Source organism: Lolium rigidum, chromosome 5 (genome assembly GCF_022539505.1).
Source record: "Lolium rigidum isolate FL_2022 chromosome 5, APGP_CSIRO_Lrig_0.1, whole genome shotgun sequence".
Lineage (NCBI taxonomy): Eukaryota > Viridiplantae > Streptophyta > Magnoliopsida > Poales > Poaceae > Lolium > Lolium rigidum.
In genome coordinates, this window is record NC_061512.1 from 12908886 (window position 1) to 12928076 (window position 19191).

Genomic DNA, 19191 nt, shown 5'->3' on the forward strand with positions numbered 1-19191 from the left:
GGTGGTCGCTTCCGGCCATGGATGGATCGTCCATCATCGTCGCGAGTTTTTGGCTTTCCGTTTCAGCTCGTCAAGATCGTATCTTAAATAATTGTGAGGTACTTATGTGCGTGATGAGGAGAAGCAACGGCGGATGTGCTTGATTTCCAGTAGTATCTCCCATGCGCCCATTGTCTTGACCTTTTTTTTTTCTTTGTATGTAAAGACATGCCCTTGTTTCCGACTTAGCACGTTGTCAGAAATTTCCAGCAACGAGATAAATATATAGGCCTATATAACCTTTTTTTTAATCTCCAGCTCCATATTTTAAAGTGCCCCCACCACCTCTGAATCGGGAAAAGCGGCGTTGACGTGTACCCAGTTCTTTGTCGTGTGAAATATTGAGGGGAACTAGGCAAAGACATGCTTCGCTGTGTTTGGCCACAAAAAAACACATGACAACGACCGTGTGCATGGCAAAAGACGAGGCAAACACACAACAACAAGGGGGACACGGTAAAGACCGACGAAACCACACGGCAAAAGGTCCAGTGAAACACACTACAAAGTATCTTTGACGACAACATTATGGGACACGTGGCCATGGTGGTCACCCTTCACGGATCCATTACAACAACATGTATTTGTCGAGTGTCTCTAATGGACACTTGGTGACGAGAATCTAGGATACCAGGTTCTTACAGGAGAAGAAGATCTTCCCTGCATCAACGCAACGTGGCCTCTCTTCTCACATCTCAGATACTGCCCACATCATCTAGGGCAGTTGACCGATGGGACAACACCAGCGCGTAAGCATAACACATAAAGGAGCTTGGCTTACCTCACCTACGGCCGCCAAATGTACGGGAGTGTAACCTAGGACTCTAGGCCAGATCGTGACATTGGAATAGTGCATGACATCTCCCTGCATATGTAACGCCTATGGGTATGGAGCTTCATACCGAGACTCCCAAGTATCATACCGGAGGGGGCGTGGCCTCCTCTATTCTAGGGGGGTGACGCCACCCCTGGCAATATAAATAGGACCTTCTACTAGAGAAGGGGGAGGGCTCAAAGCAACAAAGAGGCCAAGAAAGGCGAAAATCAAGCAAGAACACAAACCCAACAAGCCAGTGCTAAACAAGCCTTAGCACCATGGTCTCTCGCACTCGAAGATAACGAGGTGAGATGACACTCTTTCCATTCCAACCTTTCATAGCTTAGTTGCTACCCAAGAGGAGGAACAAGCACCAGCAGACTTCCCGCTGGAAGTGGCATCCACTCAGACTCACTAGCACCTCGCGCACAATCAATAAAAACACCACCACCAAGAAGTAGGGTTGTTATTGGCGATGTATTCTCGGGCCCTAGATTTTATATCTCTCGTGTGCATGTGGATGTTACCCAATCGAATCGTGGTCACAAGCCCGCCACCTACATAAGAATATACGACCGGGAACCAAACCCCTGACACTAGGCAAATCATTAAGGCCACGCCGACTATCTCATCCCCGCACGCATCTAGGTTTCCCGCCCGTTTCTACCCCCGTGTGGGTATCCCCACATCATTCTTGTTTGTATTGGTCCAAAAAATCGGCAAAGTTTGCTTTGCCATGTGTATTCATAGAACACTCGATAATGACCCCATCGGCCTTATTTTCTTATTGTTTCATTCCTGCCTTTTCTTCTCCGCGATCTTTCAGCAATTGTGTCCCTATATATACCCATCTCTCGGATACATAATTCACAACCCACCTCCACCATAAAGTACAAAGAAGAGCATTCATGCTAGGGCACCTTGAAGGTGTGGGTCTTGTATTAAGTCATGGCAGCGATGTACAAGGCTTGCATCATCTAGGGTTCCTAGACGAAACACTTAGCATCAGCTAAGTAATAAACTTGGGTGACAAAGTTGCCAAAACGATCTCATATTGTGCACATGCGTGTGTCATGAGACTGGAAAGGGTCGCCGGTGTGAACCATTGCACTGATGTGTGCTGCCATTTAGGAAGATTCTAGATGAATGCAATCATTGAATTTCATGTTCCAAGTAACTAACCAAACGGAAACCAAGAGAAAATCTCATTGTCCAGCAGTCTTTCATAGAATTTAGAGGGATATGCGGTGGAGGGCCTCCGAGGCAGCGTTTTGCCGCAAACCACATTTCGGAGGGCCGAAATCCATCCAAAACTTTCAAGTGGGTCTAACACATGAGAATAAGTGTGTTGAGATTTTGAGATGCCCAAGAGCCACTTCACGGGCGTGACCCACTTCACCGGCGAGCGCTGCCACTTAGGAAGGTTCTTGACTGAAAAAGGGAAAACTCCCACGATGGGTTCACGCGAGGGAATCTTGCAAGATCATGAGCTCAACCATTGCTTTCCATGTTCTATGAACTAACCAAACAATCAAGTGAAAATCCCATTGGCCACCGGTAGTTCAAATAATTTTCAGAAGCGTAGACCCTGCTTCGGAGGGCCAAAATCCACCTAAAACTTGCAAGTGGGGCTAATATGTGTGTAGAAGTGTGCCGGGATGGTGAGGGGGCAAGAGCTAGCTAGCATCGCGGCATGCTGTCGTGGGAGTAAGAAAATCAGGGCAACACTTGGCAAATGCGTGATCTTCGGAACTTCTCAAGCTTGGGACCGTCAAGTTTCTTTTGTGCGAAAGTAAACGCAAAAATCATACGCCACTCCTTTACCATATGCTGGACAAAAAAAAACTTCGCAAATGGTTATTTCCTTGGTGATCGGTGTCATGCGCCGTATGCCGATGGTCGATATAGGCTTTGCCGTGTTCTGCATTGCCTTTGTCGTGGCTTTTTCCCACATGGCAAATCCGTAATTTCCAGTAGTGCCTCAATAATATTGAAGGCAAGAACACCTGGGAGCCAAATTGAATTTTCGGCATATCCGCTACTATATATTGAAAATAAAGAGGCGGAGGATCTCCTTGGTGCAACCCCTTTTTTGTCTAAAAATAATTTTCTTTTTGAATATTTTACATTTCTTCATACTATAATTTTGGATACATAAAATGCTATGTGAAAATATAATTCCAATACTTTGGTCTCCTCAATAATTAATCTTGGATATATAACTCGTTGAGTTGTTTATGCAAAATTCCTATTAAATTATTTTCGGCACCAAACAATGTAAAATTAGTAAGGTCATAACTAGTTGTGCAACGTATACTGAAAATAATTATTTTTGGAGTTTCGCAAAAAAAAAAAATAGATACATGGAACGCTCAGGCGATGTCTGTGGCCATGAAACCGCGCTTGTCCTGTGCAGGGATTCTAGGGTGTTGGTGCTTCTATAAATGGATAATGAGCATGCATCAGAACGCTCCAGCGATGTTTGTGGCCATGAGACAGAGCTTGTCCGTGCATGCCTACGCGGCTCTCCCTCGCCGTGGCCCAAGCTCTGTTCCCTTCCGACAGACCCGGCCGGTACGTAGCTAGGAGCCCCTGCGACATGGCCGGAGCGCCGCCCGTCCGCGTATAAATACCCCCACACCATCTATCACCGATTCACAACTAACAGCAGCAGCACACATATACACACAAGAACCATCCAACAAATTCAGAATGGCTTCCTCATCAAGCAGGATGCTGGCGGCGGCGGCGCTGGCCGCGCTGTTCGTGGGCGCGATGTGCGAGGCCCCCGTGACGTTCACGGTGGAGAAGGGCTCCGACGAGAAGAACCTGGCGCTGTCGATCAAGTACAACAAGGAGGGCGACTCCATGGCGGAGGTGGAGCTCAAGGAGCACGGCTCCAACGAGTGGCTGGCCCTGAAGAAGAACGGCGACGGCGTGTGGGAGATCAAGAGCGACAAGCCGCTCAAGGGGCCATTCAACTTCCGCTTCGTGTCCGAGAAGGGGATGAGGAACGTGTTCGACGACGTGGTTCCGGCGGAATTCAAGGTCGGCACCACCTACAAGCCCGAGGAGTAGAGAGATCCACCATCGGTCGTCATCGGAAGTTTTTGATTTTCCTCATATCGTGAATAATTTGTTGAGGTTTTTGTCAGTGAGGTGGTGATTGGGAGAAGCACAACTATGGATGTGCTTCCTAGTATCTCCCATGCACCCATTGCATTGACCAATATTTTTTTATATGAATCGAATTATGTAAGTTTATTTATGAGATATTTAAAAGGGATCCTAGATATTTTTTCCCTTTGAGTTTATTAGTGCTATTATTTTTATGGCGCTTACGTTGAACATTTGCCACAACGTCTCATTGCGATGATGTACCAACGGCGCCAAAATCTAGATGTGCGAATCTCGTGCCAATGTATTCAAAACTAGTCTGAAATGACATGAGCAATGCATTTCAGTTAAGAAGAATTTCACTCTTGCAAATAACACTCCAATTTACAACTTATTATGTATTGTTTATGAAATATTCAATTGGATTCTAATAGTTCTCCACCTCTAATTTTGTGCATTTTTATGGTACTTACAGTGTGGAGATCTCGGCACAAGAACTCAAAGTGTTGTGTAAATGATCTACTGAATGACTAATGATCATTACATTTCGCTAAAAGGGAAACAGAGTAATGCTTACGTCACCATTTGATTATGTGCAAGATCAATGTCTTTGTTGGCAGATGTGTTGAAGAAAGCAGTCATGAATGATCAAACATCTGCACCGCTGACAAATAGTTTTCTTCTTCAAAACATACAAGCTCCAGGGATGGAGATGTAGCAGAGATGATATAAATACTGCATACTTCCATGCTGTAGCTAACCAAAGAAGGAGGATGAAATTCATTCATGTCTTAGATGGGCCAGTTACTGATAACAAAGACATGTTAAAAATAGCTTGAGATCTGTTCAGCTTTGAAAGCAAGCTTGACATCAAACTCAAGGCTGACTTCTTATCTAGGGGGAAAAGGTCTCTGTAGCTGAAAATGAAATGTTGAGTAGTATTTTTTTTAGAGAAGCTGTTTTTAGCTCATATGCCGATGAAGCTTCCTGGTCCAGATGGACTCTCCTTCATGTTTCACCAAAAAATATGGGATACCAAGCCATGTTTTATGTCTGGCGTAGGGATGGATTAGATCTATATAGACTTAAGTTTGCTAGGATTATATTAATCCCTAAGGAAAATGATGCTAGATCAATGAAGAAGTTCAGGCCTATTAGCTTGCTTAATTGTTCTTGCAACATCTTCATTAAAGTCTTAACTAATAGATTAGCCAAGATAATTGACAGGCTTATTTCCTTTCATCAATCTTCCTTCACTAGAGGGAGATTCATATTAAAGAGTGTAGTCACTGCCCATGAGGTCCATAGGAAAAACAATAAAGGGCTTGTCCTAAAATTTGATTATGACAAAGCATATGCTAAGGTTAACCAAGATTTTCCTTTTGAAGTACTACAACTGAGAGGGTTCAGCCCTCTCTTCATTAGGCTAATTAGACAGATCACCTAGGGAGGTTCTGTAGGGATTAAACTCAATGATCTAGAAGACGATTTTTTTTCCTTATTGGCACAGGTTTAAGACAAGGTGATCCCATTGCCCTCTCTTGTTCAGGTGTGTGGTAGATGTTTTTTTCTCGTATGCTAATCAAGGGTACACAATGTGGGTTAATTAAAGGGTTGTGCCCTAATTTTATCCCTGGTGGGGTGGTTAGTCTGACACCTTAGTGTTTCTACAAACTAGCATGGTGGCCCTTGCAAATGCGCGGGCAAGCCCCGAGTATGGCTATGTTTTTCTATTCTACAGAAACTTACACTGTAGAATTACATGGTTCTATAGTCACCATTATGTGACTTTTATATGTGGTGATTTTTGATGAGTGCATAGAATTAAATCTATATTGCAAGATAAGACAAAGTTTTTTTTTCATATTACTCCACCTAAGTTTAAATCTCAGAGTACACTCATAAATTTATGACCGATTTACACTTAACAAAACTTATATGTACTGTGTGCATCATGATTTTTCATGGAATGTCGTTTATTTATAATTACTAAGGTTAATTTTATTCGCAATTAACAAAATATATGGGTTCGTGTATGGTTGTAGTAAGTTTGCAGATAACAATAGGTTATCAAAAAGTAACGGTTGTGGTTAGTCGGTCGAATATTTTGGTCTATCTTCAGATTTCTACAACAATTCTCTATATCTTTTGTTTATCATATGTACTTTATTAATATAAATACGATTTGTTATGAACATGTATGAGAAAGTCATTTAAATGGATAAAACAACGGTTGAACACACAACAACTCATGGTAATTTGGTCACATTAGATAACTTCTTAATGGTAGAACACAAAGTTGTTAGCAAAATGGATAAAAAAATCTTGTTGGTCGGTGGGAAAACATATGGTGAGAATTTTCATTTATTGTATCATAATCAGTTTTCCTTAATTTATAAGCAGTCTAGTTTCCTAATTGATCCATAACTTTGGGCGGCAACCATGTAGAGTGAAACATCACTTTAAGCATTCAATAAATTAGAATATATTTATAAACCCTATAAAATGTAATTATTGTACACCCTATTTTAAGGGTATAATATTTGTCACTCGTACAAGAAGGTATAAGGTTTATTTGGAGTGTTCACGTCCAAGGATTAACCTTACATTTTAGGTTCAAAATTTTCATAGTAGTTGCAAAATTCATAGCTTCGTTATTCTTTTGGTTTGTGATTCCATGGACTCCCGAATCTCAAAGCAGTGTAAACCCCTAAACGGGTATCATGGTATCGTTTAATTTCAGCCATCTTATCCCTAATTCCGAATAGATATCGTTTAAGCTTAGCCATTCTTGTGTTTCTCTCAGTAAAATGTTTCACTTTTAGGGGTCTATGGAAGCACAAGCTATTCTGTTTTAGTAATTGTACCACATTTTTCTTTTGTTTTCAAGTTACTGGTTATGAGAAAACTGAAGCATATTAGGTTTATACATGCACGCAGACATGGTTCTTATTTTCCATCCAAATTACTGTAGACAAAGCGGTATACATGGATTGATGGTCAACCAAAAATAAGTACTTTTTTGCGAATTAAATAAGTATACAATTAAACATACCCCATTCAGTCTATTTCTACTTGCTCACGACACCGATTTGCATGCATGGAGTGGATGCCATCGCCGTGGCTTTTTAGATCGAGCTGTTTGGTTTATTTGCTTGCAGCACTAGTTCGTTGATTTTCTCTTAGAGACTGGATTTGTGCAACGGGCCGGCTCTAGTGCAGCAATGCAGGTGTCAGTATACTGAACAGTTTAATCTTCACATTATAAGACATCCTGCTATTCTACGTTGCTAGTTGGCACCATCTTCTAGCTACCTAGATTAAGTAGTTCATTTTCTTTTTAACGGATGTCTCTACGGTCATGTATCAAGATATGTTTTGACACCATCGGTCAGTTTTGTTTTCACATGTCTACGGTAGTTTCAGACCATGGCAAACAGGATTACGCTATATTAACCATTGTTAAATCATAGCCATAAATTTTAAATTCAATTGTTAAAAGTAGTTTGATGATGTGGTTTAACGTGGTACATTTCACAAATAGAGCAATATTTGTATTAATGTACATTTCTTTTAATATATATAATAAATAATAGATGTGTATTTGAGCAATATTTTCAGGCTACCTATTACTTTGCCTGATTTAGTAACATGTTTAATTCTATGTAGTACTTATTATTTGCTAGTCATGTCCGGCATATAATTTTCCTAATTACAGTCTAGACATGAGGGGCAAAGCAAATAGTAAGAGAGTCCTAGCTAATCACGCCATCACGTGCATGTAGTATTGGCCGGACTGAGATTAGGTTCATTCAAATATTTTGGATGTACGTGTTTTCATGGAGATAGATTTTTTTTTATGCCGAATAATAGAACTTCCAAACTCCCTTGCATCTATGTCACGGTTGTGCGCATGATGAAAATAGAAGTGCAGACGTGACATGTCACCTTACTCATCTATGTACGTTTTCTTCTCTCCTACGGACGGTGCATGTAGTACATGTCATATATGTTCACAAAATATAGGCTCATACATGTTACATAATTTATTTTTTAAAGCATGACCATTAAATTACAGATCTAACAGCTAAAATAATTCTGATTATGTGGATTAAATCTACGTGTCAAACATGTCATGTCATATATGTCCACAAAATATGCGCATGTACATGTTACGTAAAATCTTTAAATCTTGACCATTAAATTACAGATCTAACAGCTAAAATAATACTCCCTCTGTTCCATTCTATAGTGCCTATAGTTTTTTGGCACGGAAATTAGCGCAATAGTATTTTTTACACAAGACCCCTAGCTGAACGATTTGAGATCAACGTAAAATTTGAGAAATCCATATCTTCCTAACTTACCATAACAAATCCCACAAATCTCTCTTGTTGATTCTCCATATATGTGCAGCCAAGTTTAATTAAGGAAAGTAAAACATTGCTGCCTAATTTTAAGGAATCGTTGGGCCATGCATTAGGAATCTCAATTAACTGTTTTCAATTTTGTAAGGATTTTTTCTCACACATATTGTGGGAGCTGAACGGGGGAGGGGGTAATTAAAAAAAAGCCAAGGTACAACCTTATGTTCTGAGACAAATGCCAAAAATCTATAGGCACTATAGAAAGGAACGGAGGGAATACTAATGATGTGGATTAACCTCGTGTCACTATTTTAGACCTCCGCATTTTGCTTTTAGTATATAATAGATGTTAGAGTTGCTTTAAACTGTAGTTGGATTTTGACTTGCTTTGAGAAAATATCTGGGATGAGGATTAACTACCATAAGAGTGAGCTCCTGCCCATAAATATGGATAATGAGGAGGTCAAGCCTTTTGTTGATATTCTTCAATGTGTAGTTGGGAAATTCTATGTTATGTATTTACTATTTAGGCATACCTCTTCACTTTGATAGACCCAAAAGAGAAGATTTACAACGTCCTATAAAAAAACCTGCTTAAAAGGATCACTGGATGAGAGGAAAACTCCTTTCTCCGGGTGCTAAGAAAACTCTCATTCAAGCTTGTCTATCTTGCATCCCCATATATTTATTGTCTTTCTTTAAATTTCCTAAATGGGTTCTTCGTCTAATAGACTCGCAGTTAGCTAATTTTATGTGGAGTGATGACGAGGGGAATCATAAGATCCATCTGGCAAATTGGCCATCCATATGTATGAAAAAAAAACTATGAAGGTTTGGGTATTCCCAATCTCCAGGATCTCGTAGGGTCTTCGATTAAGAGATACATAGAGGTGAAGGTGCTCTGTGGAATAGAGTGATTGACTCTAAATATAATACAAAAGGTTCAAATATTCTGTCTTGTCATTACATCCAACCATCTACCTTCTAGAAAGGTGTGATGTGGGCTTCAAAAGTTGTAAAAAAATGGGATATAAATGGCATGTAGGTAATGGTAAGTCCATAAAGTTTTTTGAGGATATATGGTTTGGTAATTCTCCCCTAGCAACCCATTTTGGGATATTTACTTTGTCTCTAATCAACAAAAACCCAGACTATTGCAGAGCTTTGGGATGAGGAGGAAATTATCGGAAATTTTAGGAGAACTTTTATTAGTGAAATGATGAGTCAATGGCAAGAGATCCTTGAGATTGCCAAAACCATTAATTTCTCTAATGAAGATGATCAACTTGTCTGGTAGTTTGAATCAAAAGGAGTCTACTCTTCTAGTTCTCTCTATGCTATTATTAATTTTCGAGGCATTAAGCCAATTTAATCGCTCTCTGTTTGGATTTTAAAATTTCCTCCCAAATTGCAAATCTTTCTTTGGCTGTTTTCCCAAAACAAAATTATGACTAGGGATAATCTCAGAGCCAGGGGTATAGTTAAACCCATGAAGTGTGAGATGTGTAAGGAATTTGAATCTGTGGAACATCTTATGTTTGAATGCATTGTGTATAGAGCTATCCAGGATGAGGTTGCTGAGATTTTTCCATGTTCATAAATTTAAATCGGTTGCTTATAGATGGCTCTATAATAAAAGATTCATGCATTTTAATGTTATTTCGGCTGCTATCCTGTGGGGATTGTGGATAAATAGGAATAATCTTATTTTTAACAAGGTTACTTGGATAAATATCAAACAGGTGTGGCGTCTGGTGTTCTCTGGAAGAGGCATTTCAAAGAGCTGAAAGGAAGCAAGGTCGGCCAATTCATGGACCGGCTGCTTGTCAATCAAAGAAAACTTTTGTGCCTGCCAGTGAAAAAAGGGTGAGCTGCCCCAGATTTGATTGGATCTCATCCTGGAAGTCATTTGGATTCTCGAGCTATGAAGGAAGGGAACTCTGGAATATCTCCTGGGATATCCTGAGGAAGCTGCTGATATCCATGTGGTGGTGTGAAGACAGCTTCATCGGATGGTCGTCTGCGCTGAGAGAGGCCTAGTATCTGTAGCTTTTCAGTGGTTCCACCTGCTGTAAACGTTCTTCGCAGTACTAGTAGTTTTCCTTCTGTTTGTTTTGTGCTTGAATTCACAGAGCAGCTGGGATGGCAGCTGTTATCTGTTGTCGTGCTCTTTAGTTTTCCTTTGTTGTTTCCTTTTTAGCTTAAGGTTGTAAGAAACTCGCTGGGCTTCTTTCTTTGAATGGAGCAGGGGAGACATTCTTTTTCATCTAAAAATAAAATATAAGCTCTTCTTTGATTTGCAAATCAAGCACCCTTACACCCATCTGTCACTCCATGCATATTTCTTCACCGAGATCACCGTGCAAGAAAAAGTCCTCTCCAGATCACGACCATGATGCGTATGCCATTACCTACATCTTTGTTCTTCGCCCCAACGGCCAGGCATGGCCATAGCCATAAGTCCATAAGGAATCATGAAACACCAAGCGTTGCCATGTTTTGCAAACGACCACAGATGATGCCGTGGAATAGATGTTTACATGATCTTGCTGAGCTCATTTGAATTCACTGATTTTGCTGCAGACAGGAAAAATGGTAACGTGCTCACTGCTCAGCAAGATACCTGATCAATGGTTGTAGATGCAAATAGAAAGCATGACACTAACAACAGATGATGCATCCTCCTCTCCCAAAGATCCAATTGAGTAATCTAGTTTCATGGATATAGCTAGACCAACAAACAAATCGGCAACAAACTGCAAAGCAGCTCAATGGCAGGAACCGATAAACATTTTATTGAGTGGACACACATTCACATATGTACAAGAAGGACAACTAGGTTGATTCATATGGTTATAACGATAGGGTTCTTTATCTAGCTAGCAGCTACGATTCGATATGAATGGGATAACGTTGGAACTGCAAAGAAGCAATTTGCAGTGCGAGGGGAACGACCCTAGCTAACACTAACAATTTACAGTCATGTCTGTCATACGAGGAAATCAATTGGTCTTGCGTTGCAAACTGAGTGTCACGCGGCGCCCTGATCATCGTCCTCGCTAGAGCTTCTGCGGCCGTCATGCTCGGCCCACAGCTGGACACGGCCAGTAGGGCTGCCAGAGTTTATCTTGAACCTGCACGTCAACCAGAGAAGAAGACGATTGATTTCAGAATTTGGCGCGTGCATTCAGTAGCAAATCTAGCTAGGTTCCGAACTCCGTCTGTTCTTCAATTTGATTCTCAAGGAATATTGTGTTTACAATTTCCTTGAGTGTTTGTTAGTGCAGTTAGTAGGGTATACTTAACAGGGTTAGCCTGAAAGTACATGATCGGCATCAGTAGCATGTTCAGTTTGTCAGCACAAGTGATTAAAGATGGTGTCAAAAAATTAAGACTGTAGCTAGTTGTTTCATGTGGAAGCAAATTGAGCAAGCAATGAGGAGAGCAGAGCAGGGAGGCATGTAGGAAGGTTTGGACCTCTCGAGGATGAACTTGCCCTCCTTGTACCTCTGCTCCTTCTCAAATGCAGACACCTAATCATGTAAACATGGACAAAGTAAGCATACTTAGACAATCAAATTAAGGATGACCATTGGATGAAAAACAGAGTATATTCGACGCGGTTGTTACGTATTTCCACCCGAGGATCGATCCGCAGGTAACGCAGAAGATGTCGCAGACGGTGTGCAGGCCCGTGGTCATCATCCGGTCGTCCTGCTCCCCGGCATTCACATTCACACTGCAGACATTATCATGCATAATAGGCACAGTAAAACAGGGGAGAAGAAAACAGAGCAAGATTCCCTAATATGATGATGATGATGATGATGATGATGATGATGATGGAGGGCAGTGTACTTACACCTTGTCGAAGAGGTAGGCCTTGCCGTGCTTGCAGCGGAACAACTGAAAGTAACAGCAAGAACACGAGTCTGTGGTCAAATTATCAGGACAACAAATAAATAAAATAAAATAAAAATGGCGATGGAAATAAGGGGAGACCCTGGAGAGGATTTGGTGTGCGTAGGCGAGGGGAGTGTCGCAGTGCTTGCAGGAATAGATTGTCCCCGTCGGCGCAAGGCTCATCAAGAACAGCCGCCCCATCCTCCCCTCCGATGAGATGACCCCCTTCTTCCTCTCCTTGTCCGGCCGGCCGGCCAGCGAACTTGATGCTTGCTCTGAGGTCGATCGACTGGATCCGATCCCGGGCTGGATTGGACGGAGGCCGGCGATCGGCGGCGAGCGGAGACGGCGATGCTGCAATGGGGGAAATGTGGAACTTGTGGGAGAAGGAGAGACGGGAAGCAAGGCAACGTGCGTGCGTGGAGTGCGAATGGGGGATTTGACGAGTCAGAGTGATGACGGTTTTGCCCATATCTCGGACCGCACTACGCAGCACCGCTCTACAACCCTTTTTTTTAGATGCTCTCCAACCTTTTTTTGGCTAGGGCTGCTCCCACTCTTTCAACCTTTTTTGGGACGGTCTGAAACAAACTTTTAATTTTTCTTTTTTTAATAAAATAAAAGGTAACTCATCCTTAACAAAACTTGACATATTACATAGTTTTTTGGAAAAATTTGCTTTGCGATACCGTTATTTTCCAGTCTTTACTAAAACACACCGCTAAAACATGTCTTTGCTTGGTACCATTATAATTTTGAATACGTTTGCCAAAACACATCATGTGACCCAAAACAGAAAATTTTATTTTTTTTATTGCGAAATTACTAGATTATTGAGAATCAAATCGGTTTTGCTTCTCATCTAGTCTAGAGTCTAGACAAAAGAAAACCAACCAGTCATCCACCGGCACCCTAGCGAGATTTAGGAACTGCCGCCATCGATCTGATTCTCACCACCGGCGAGCACGCATATGTCATCCCCGACGAAACCTCTGTACCTGCATCACCCCCCCTAACATCCGCACCATCGGCGACTGGCCGGAGAGACGCAAGGTGCCGCACCGCCCAAGAGAGGTCCGGGGGCCGGCGCTATCTGCCGCGATCCCCGACACCCTCGGCCGCCATCCCTGACACCCTCGGCCGCACTCACCGACACCCTCGTGCTGAACAACAATCTGCTGGCGGCCATGGATGCTACATAGCCTGGGTGCCTGAAGGATGATTTCTACCCAGATTGTTTCCCAGTCAAGCCTGTATGTATATTGATTCGAAACCGGATGGCTGGGCTAGAGTTCTTTTAACTACAAAAAGAAATATCTAAACCAGACGCAGATGGTTATTCCAAGCAGAAAAAATCAAACTTTCTGTTTTGGGTCACACAGTTTGTTTTGGCAAACGCACCGCAAAATTGTAATGGTACTAGGCAAAGACACGTTTTAGCGGTGTGTTTTGGCAAAGACCGGAAAATAACGGTGTCCCATAGCAAATTTTTCCTAGTTTTTTGGACCTGTAAAATGGTGATTCCCTCCAGTGTGTATTCTTGATTTTAGCCTTCCTCTATATGCCGACCAGCGCGGCATGTATGGCATGGACCAGGTACGGCACACCCCAGGCTGGATGTTGGGCCTGCCCAGCGTTATTTCCTTTTTTGGTTTTTTATTTTCCGCTATTTTTTCTTTATGTTTTTGGTTTTCTAAAATTTGAGAAAATTTTATCAATTTTTCAAAAACCACTGAATATTTTCCAAATTAGAATATTTTGAATATAAATATTATTATAATTATGAAAAATAAAAAAAATCCGCAAATTTAAAGAATTTTCTTTTGATTTTTTTCAACGCGAACCCACCAGGCGGGATCAACATAACGGAATGAGGTACAACAAAGCATCCATGTGCAAGCTGGAAAAACCGTCGGCTACTGCTAGCGGCACGTGGGAACCACTCTCAATAGAGTTCTGGATCAAAAGAACGAAATTAGAGGTTTTTAAGGAGCTAGCAAGTAAGAGCATCTCCAGTCGCGTCCCCCAAAGCGTCCCCCAAAGGGATTTGGGGTGCGCCGGACAAAAAAAGCGACCCAGCCGCGTCCCCCAAAGCCCATTTTTGTCCGGCGCGGCCGATACGGTGTCCGGCGCCCCGAGCCCGTCCCCGTCCCAAAGGGGACGCTCCGGGGACGCCGGACACAACGAAAAGCGAGGCCAACCGACGCGGGCCCGACGCGTCAGCGGCACGGAAGGCTAAAACCCCGTCGACAACGACGCCTGGTGGACGACGTACTTCCAGGCGAAGTACGACGTCGAGATGCACAGCACCGACAACCTCGTCGGTGGCCCCAACAGCTGGAACAGGGAAGGCCGCGCCCTGTTCTGGGGCGTTCCGGGCGCACCCTCGAGAACGTCATCCGCGGCCTCCGCAACGGCGCTCCAAGGCCTGGAGATGTCGTCGTCGCCGCCGGCGTCTCCTCAATGGCAGCCGAGGAGGACGACGTACTCGTCCTCCTCGCACTCTTCTTCCTCGGGACCGGCGCGATCGACGCCGTCCTCGTCGTACCGGTCGGCGCCCTACACCGTCCCCAAACGGGAGGTCAAGGAGGAGCCGGCGACGCCCGTCAACACGAGGCGTGGCGGTAGCGGCAGCGGGCGACAACAAGGGAGGCGCGGCGGCGCCCTCCTCATCCCGAAGCCGGAGGTGAAGGAGGAGCCGGAGGAAGCGTCGCAGGCGGCGCTGCTGGCGGAGTACGAGCGGCAGCAGCGGCTTATCGCCAGCAGCGACGACCCCGAGGACCGCCCGGGGCTGCGGGCGGCGTTCTTGGCGTCCATGGACGACAAGGACGCTCGGAGGGGCGACCTGGACGCGGCGATCGCCATGTCCATCCGCGACTCCGGCAAGCCGCCGGTGGACCTCACCGACGACGGCGAGGCAGGACCAAGCGGCTTGGTGAAGGACGAGCCCGTGGACGAGCCCGTCGACAAGCGCGTCAAGCGGGAGGTCGTCACCGACGAGATGTACAACTTCCAAGCAGTACTACGACGCCTCCGGCCGCCGCAAGTGGTTCTAGATTAGGTTTAGTTTTAAAGTTAGTCAAATTTCGTTCGAATCTATGTAAGTTTGGACGAATCTAAATCGAATCTAGTTAAGTTTAAAATTTGCGAAATTTTGTTTGGGGGACGCGACTGGGAAGCGACGTCCCCCAAACGCGGCACGAACGAAATACGTCCCCCAAACGCTCAATCCGGCGCGGTTTGGGGGACGGTTTGGGGGACGCGGCTGGAGATGCTCTAACATTTTTGAACATTTTGTATGAACATTTCATGAAATATGAACATTTTTATTTTTGGACATTTTCCAAGTTTGAATGTCTTTAAATCCTAACGTTTTTGAAGCTTTTTTTGTCAAACCTAAAAAAATAAACAAAATCAAAATCAAAATCAAAAAACAAAAAAAACAAAAAAACAAAAAAAGGAAAATAACACAAACGACAAAAATGTACCCAGGTCAGGCTCACACCTGCGAGGGGTGTGCGGTTATTTGTATGCAGCGACCTGGTCATTGTATTGGATTTGCCTCTCTTACCACACGCCGCACATCCTAGAAGGTTATGTATTTTCCGGAAACTAAATATTTTTTTAGAAATTTAATATTTTATAATCTATAATTTCCAAATTTCGACAATTTCAAGAAAAAACTATTTTTTAGATTGAACATTTTTGAATATGAACATTTGTCGAAATCCAAATATTTTCATAATTTGTACAATTTTCAAATCTCAACATGTTTTGAGTCTGAACATTTTTTTGTTTGAACATTTTTTAAACTTAAATATTTTCTAAACCTATTTTTTTTCAAATTCAAAGTATTTTCAAGTGTTTAATTTTTTGATCTAAGAAAAAGAAAAAGAAATAAAAAAAAGAAAAAGAAAAGGAAAAAGAATAAATAAGAATGAAAAAACAAAGAAAAAGGCATCCTAACTAGGCTAGCCCATTACAGCACGCGGGGTGTGTGGTGTGCTGTACGCACGACCTGTGTAGTGTATAGGATCTGCCATGTTTGGCAGCTCGGCTTTTGTAGAAGCGAAGTATTCCAAGTCATGAAATCGAAAAACATAAAAGTATCCCAAATACATAGCAAATTTGCAAAAAGGTGTTATGTCCTTTTTTAAACTAGTAAATATGCACGTGCCACACAAGTTTCATTGTGTTAACATCAAATCCATCGTGGTTATCCAACGATCAATTAGGCTTCCCTCAAAAAAAAAAAATTAGGCATGTTGATGAGCACCCACAAGATATTTCCCTTGCGGAGACAATAAATAAAATACAAATGTAATTCCAAAACCTTTTCTAGGGGATACCAGATCAACGCCAACTCATCTCGGGCTTATATCTAAGCTCTCAAAATTTCTCATTTCAGTTCAATCAAATAGATCAAAATATTTGCTTCCCCAACTACAGTTTCAGCTAAAAAGAACATAATTATAGACAGCTATGTAATGGTGAAGGGACTATGCATATTGTTTTGTACATTCTGCGTTGTAAGTAGATGGTGTACCTCGAGAGAAGCTAGGAAGAAGTACTTAGACAATGATGAAAGAAAATAATAACACAAAGAAATAAGTGTCCAAAATGTTGATATCAAATAGATGATAGTATATTTCTCACAATATATAGACACAATAAGATAGATGTGAGAATAGACAGTGGTGGAGCTTGAAAGAAATAGCTGGGTGGGCCAACTAAAAGATATCATATAATTATTTTATTGACAAGCAATTTTTGGAGAAAAATAAAGTGAAAATATTAGACGCGGCGAGTTCTGGCTCTTGGATGCATATGCTCTATGTTTTAACACATTTTGAAATTCAAAAACTCCTAAAAATATCGGCGCATACATCTCCGTATTCTAGGTGCACAAAGTCATTTCAGAACAAATCGAATTTGTGTGGGCTCTGTAGAAAAGATAATTTTCAGTGCTAAAATAAAGCCTTCACGAGACATTCTTTTTGTCTTTTTACACAGACCAAAAAATATCATTTTTCTTGAAATTTTATGTGAGCAAATAGAGTGTGGATCTGCGACATTTTTTTTTAAATTTTGTTAACAAATTAAAATGTGATTTCTGGTAAATGGATAGTAAATTTCTGGAAAATAACAATTTTCCCATCAAATATCTAACTAAGATTTTGAAGGAAGAAAAAATGATCTCCTAAATTGACCAACCAGGGTAGATTTTTTTTTTAGAATTGACTAACAAAGCTAGCATTTTTCTTTTTATAGAACATCTAACAAAGCTAGCTACCTATCTACGAACGACAATTAGAGAAAAACCAAAGTGGGATTCCTTGTGACTACCTAGGCGCTCTCAGTGATCTCAGTGCTCTGTTTTGGAAGAGGCAAAAGCTTTTTCGCGTGAAGAGGTTATTGCGTTTGGAGGGATTTCGGAGGAAAGCATACGGGGGACTCGATCAAGTGCAAGGATCGGAGCTCAACCCAATGTTGATGACACGCAAATGCAGCGGGCAATGGGCTCGGCACAGCGAAAGTCCGTGTACAATATGCCTGGTACGTCGACTCCGAACAAAGCCTCTTTGTTATCGTTTACATGTTCCAATATTATTGACAAGGCTAAGTCTATGGGGGTGTCTTTGGGTAATTCATCTGTGCTAGAAAATGTCTCTGCTAAGGTGATTCTGGACAATGAATGTCGGAGGTCTTTAACTTTATTAAAACCAAATGAGAATTCTGATGAAGTTCCTATATGTCTACTGGTTAATAGGGCTTCAATTTTATGTGAGGATTTGAATGATGAGGAAAATATGTTAGATGATGAGTTTGCTATTGAGCACCCGATGGTAGTAAATGGTGCTAAGATTTTTTTTTTAAAAAAGGCCGTTGATAAGGCACCTCTTCGTAGAAGCACCCGAACCAAATTTAAGAAATCATACTCTTGAATGGAGGGTCTAAGAGGCATGTCGTGGAATAGTGAGGGGTTTCGAGATCCTGGAAAGCATCTGTTTGTCAAAGAGGTGATTCGGGAGTATAGGTTAGATTTTTTTGCGCTGTTGGAAACAGGAAGATCTAATTTTTCAAATGCATTCATAACCAGTCTGTCGGGGGACGCTGACTTCGCATGGTTTTGTTTGCCACCAAAGGGTCGGTCTGGAGGGATTTTGGTTGGTATTAATACATCTACTCTTCAAATTAAAAGGGTGGACAATGGGGATTTCTGTGTTAAGTTCCATGTCCGCTGTAAACATGATGGTTTTGAATGGATTTTAGTGTCCGTGTATGGAGCGGCACAAGACGCTCGTAAATCTGAATTTTTGTCTGAACTGGTTCGGATTTGTGATACTGAGTCTTTACCTATACTCTTGGCTGGGGATTTTAACATACTGCGTAAACCGGAGGAGAAAAGTAATGATAATTTTAGTCCTAGATGGCCTTTTATGTTTAATGCAATCATTGAGAACTTAAACCTGAGGGAAATCGCTCTATCTGGTCGTCAATATACGTGGGCGAATAGGCGAGTTATCCCAACTTATGAAAAATTGGATAGAGTACTAGCAAGTGTGGAGTGGGAACAAAAATTTCCTCTTGTTTCGGTGCGAGCTTTATCCCGAGCTGGATCGGATCACACTCCACTGCTAATTGATTCGGGTAATAAGGCTCATCGGGGTAACAATGCACGTTTCTCTTTCGAACTATCTTGGTTTGAACAAGATGGTTTTGATGAGATAGTGGCGAGAGAATGGGCGGCTGGTCCTATTGGGAAAACACCGATTGCGACTTGGCAAAATAAAATTAGACATTTGAGAAGGTTTTTGAGGGGATGGGCAAAAAATATAAGTGGAAAATATAAGAAAGAGAAGGAACGGCTGTTGAATCTCATTGACTTTTTAGACATTCAAGCTGAAACTTGTCCTCTAACTGAGAGGGAAAGGCTTGATTTAAAAA

General features: G+C 42.0%; 2 protein-coding genes across 2 annotated transcripts; one reads left to right on the plus strand and one right to left on the minus strand.

Annotated features, from left to right (window-relative positions):
* Window positions 1-3568: 3568 nt before the first annotated feature.
* LOC124651105 (pollen allergen Lol p 2-A-like) lies at window positions 3569-3934 on the plus strand. The gene has a single exon (XM_047190246.1). It carries the CDS (start codon window positions 3569-3571, stop codon window positions 3932-3934), a length of 366 nt encoding a protein of 121 aa, XP_047046202.1.
* Window positions 3935-11112: 7178 nt separating this feature from the next.
* Window positions 11113-12680, minus strand: LOC124653192 (protein yippee-like). The gene is made up of 5 exons (XM_047192260.1): window positions 12343-12680; window positions 12203-12246; window positions 11971-12079; window positions 11818-11873; window positions 11113-11474 (listed from the first exon to the last, which is right to left on the minus strand). The coding sequence occupies exons 1-5, from the start codon at window positions 12442-12444 to the stop codon at window positions 11372-11374; spliced, it is 414 nt and encodes a 137-aa protein (XP_047048216.1). The 5' UTR covers window positions 12445-12680; the 3' UTR covers window positions 11113-11371.
* Window positions 12681-19191: the final 6511 nt, after the last annotated feature.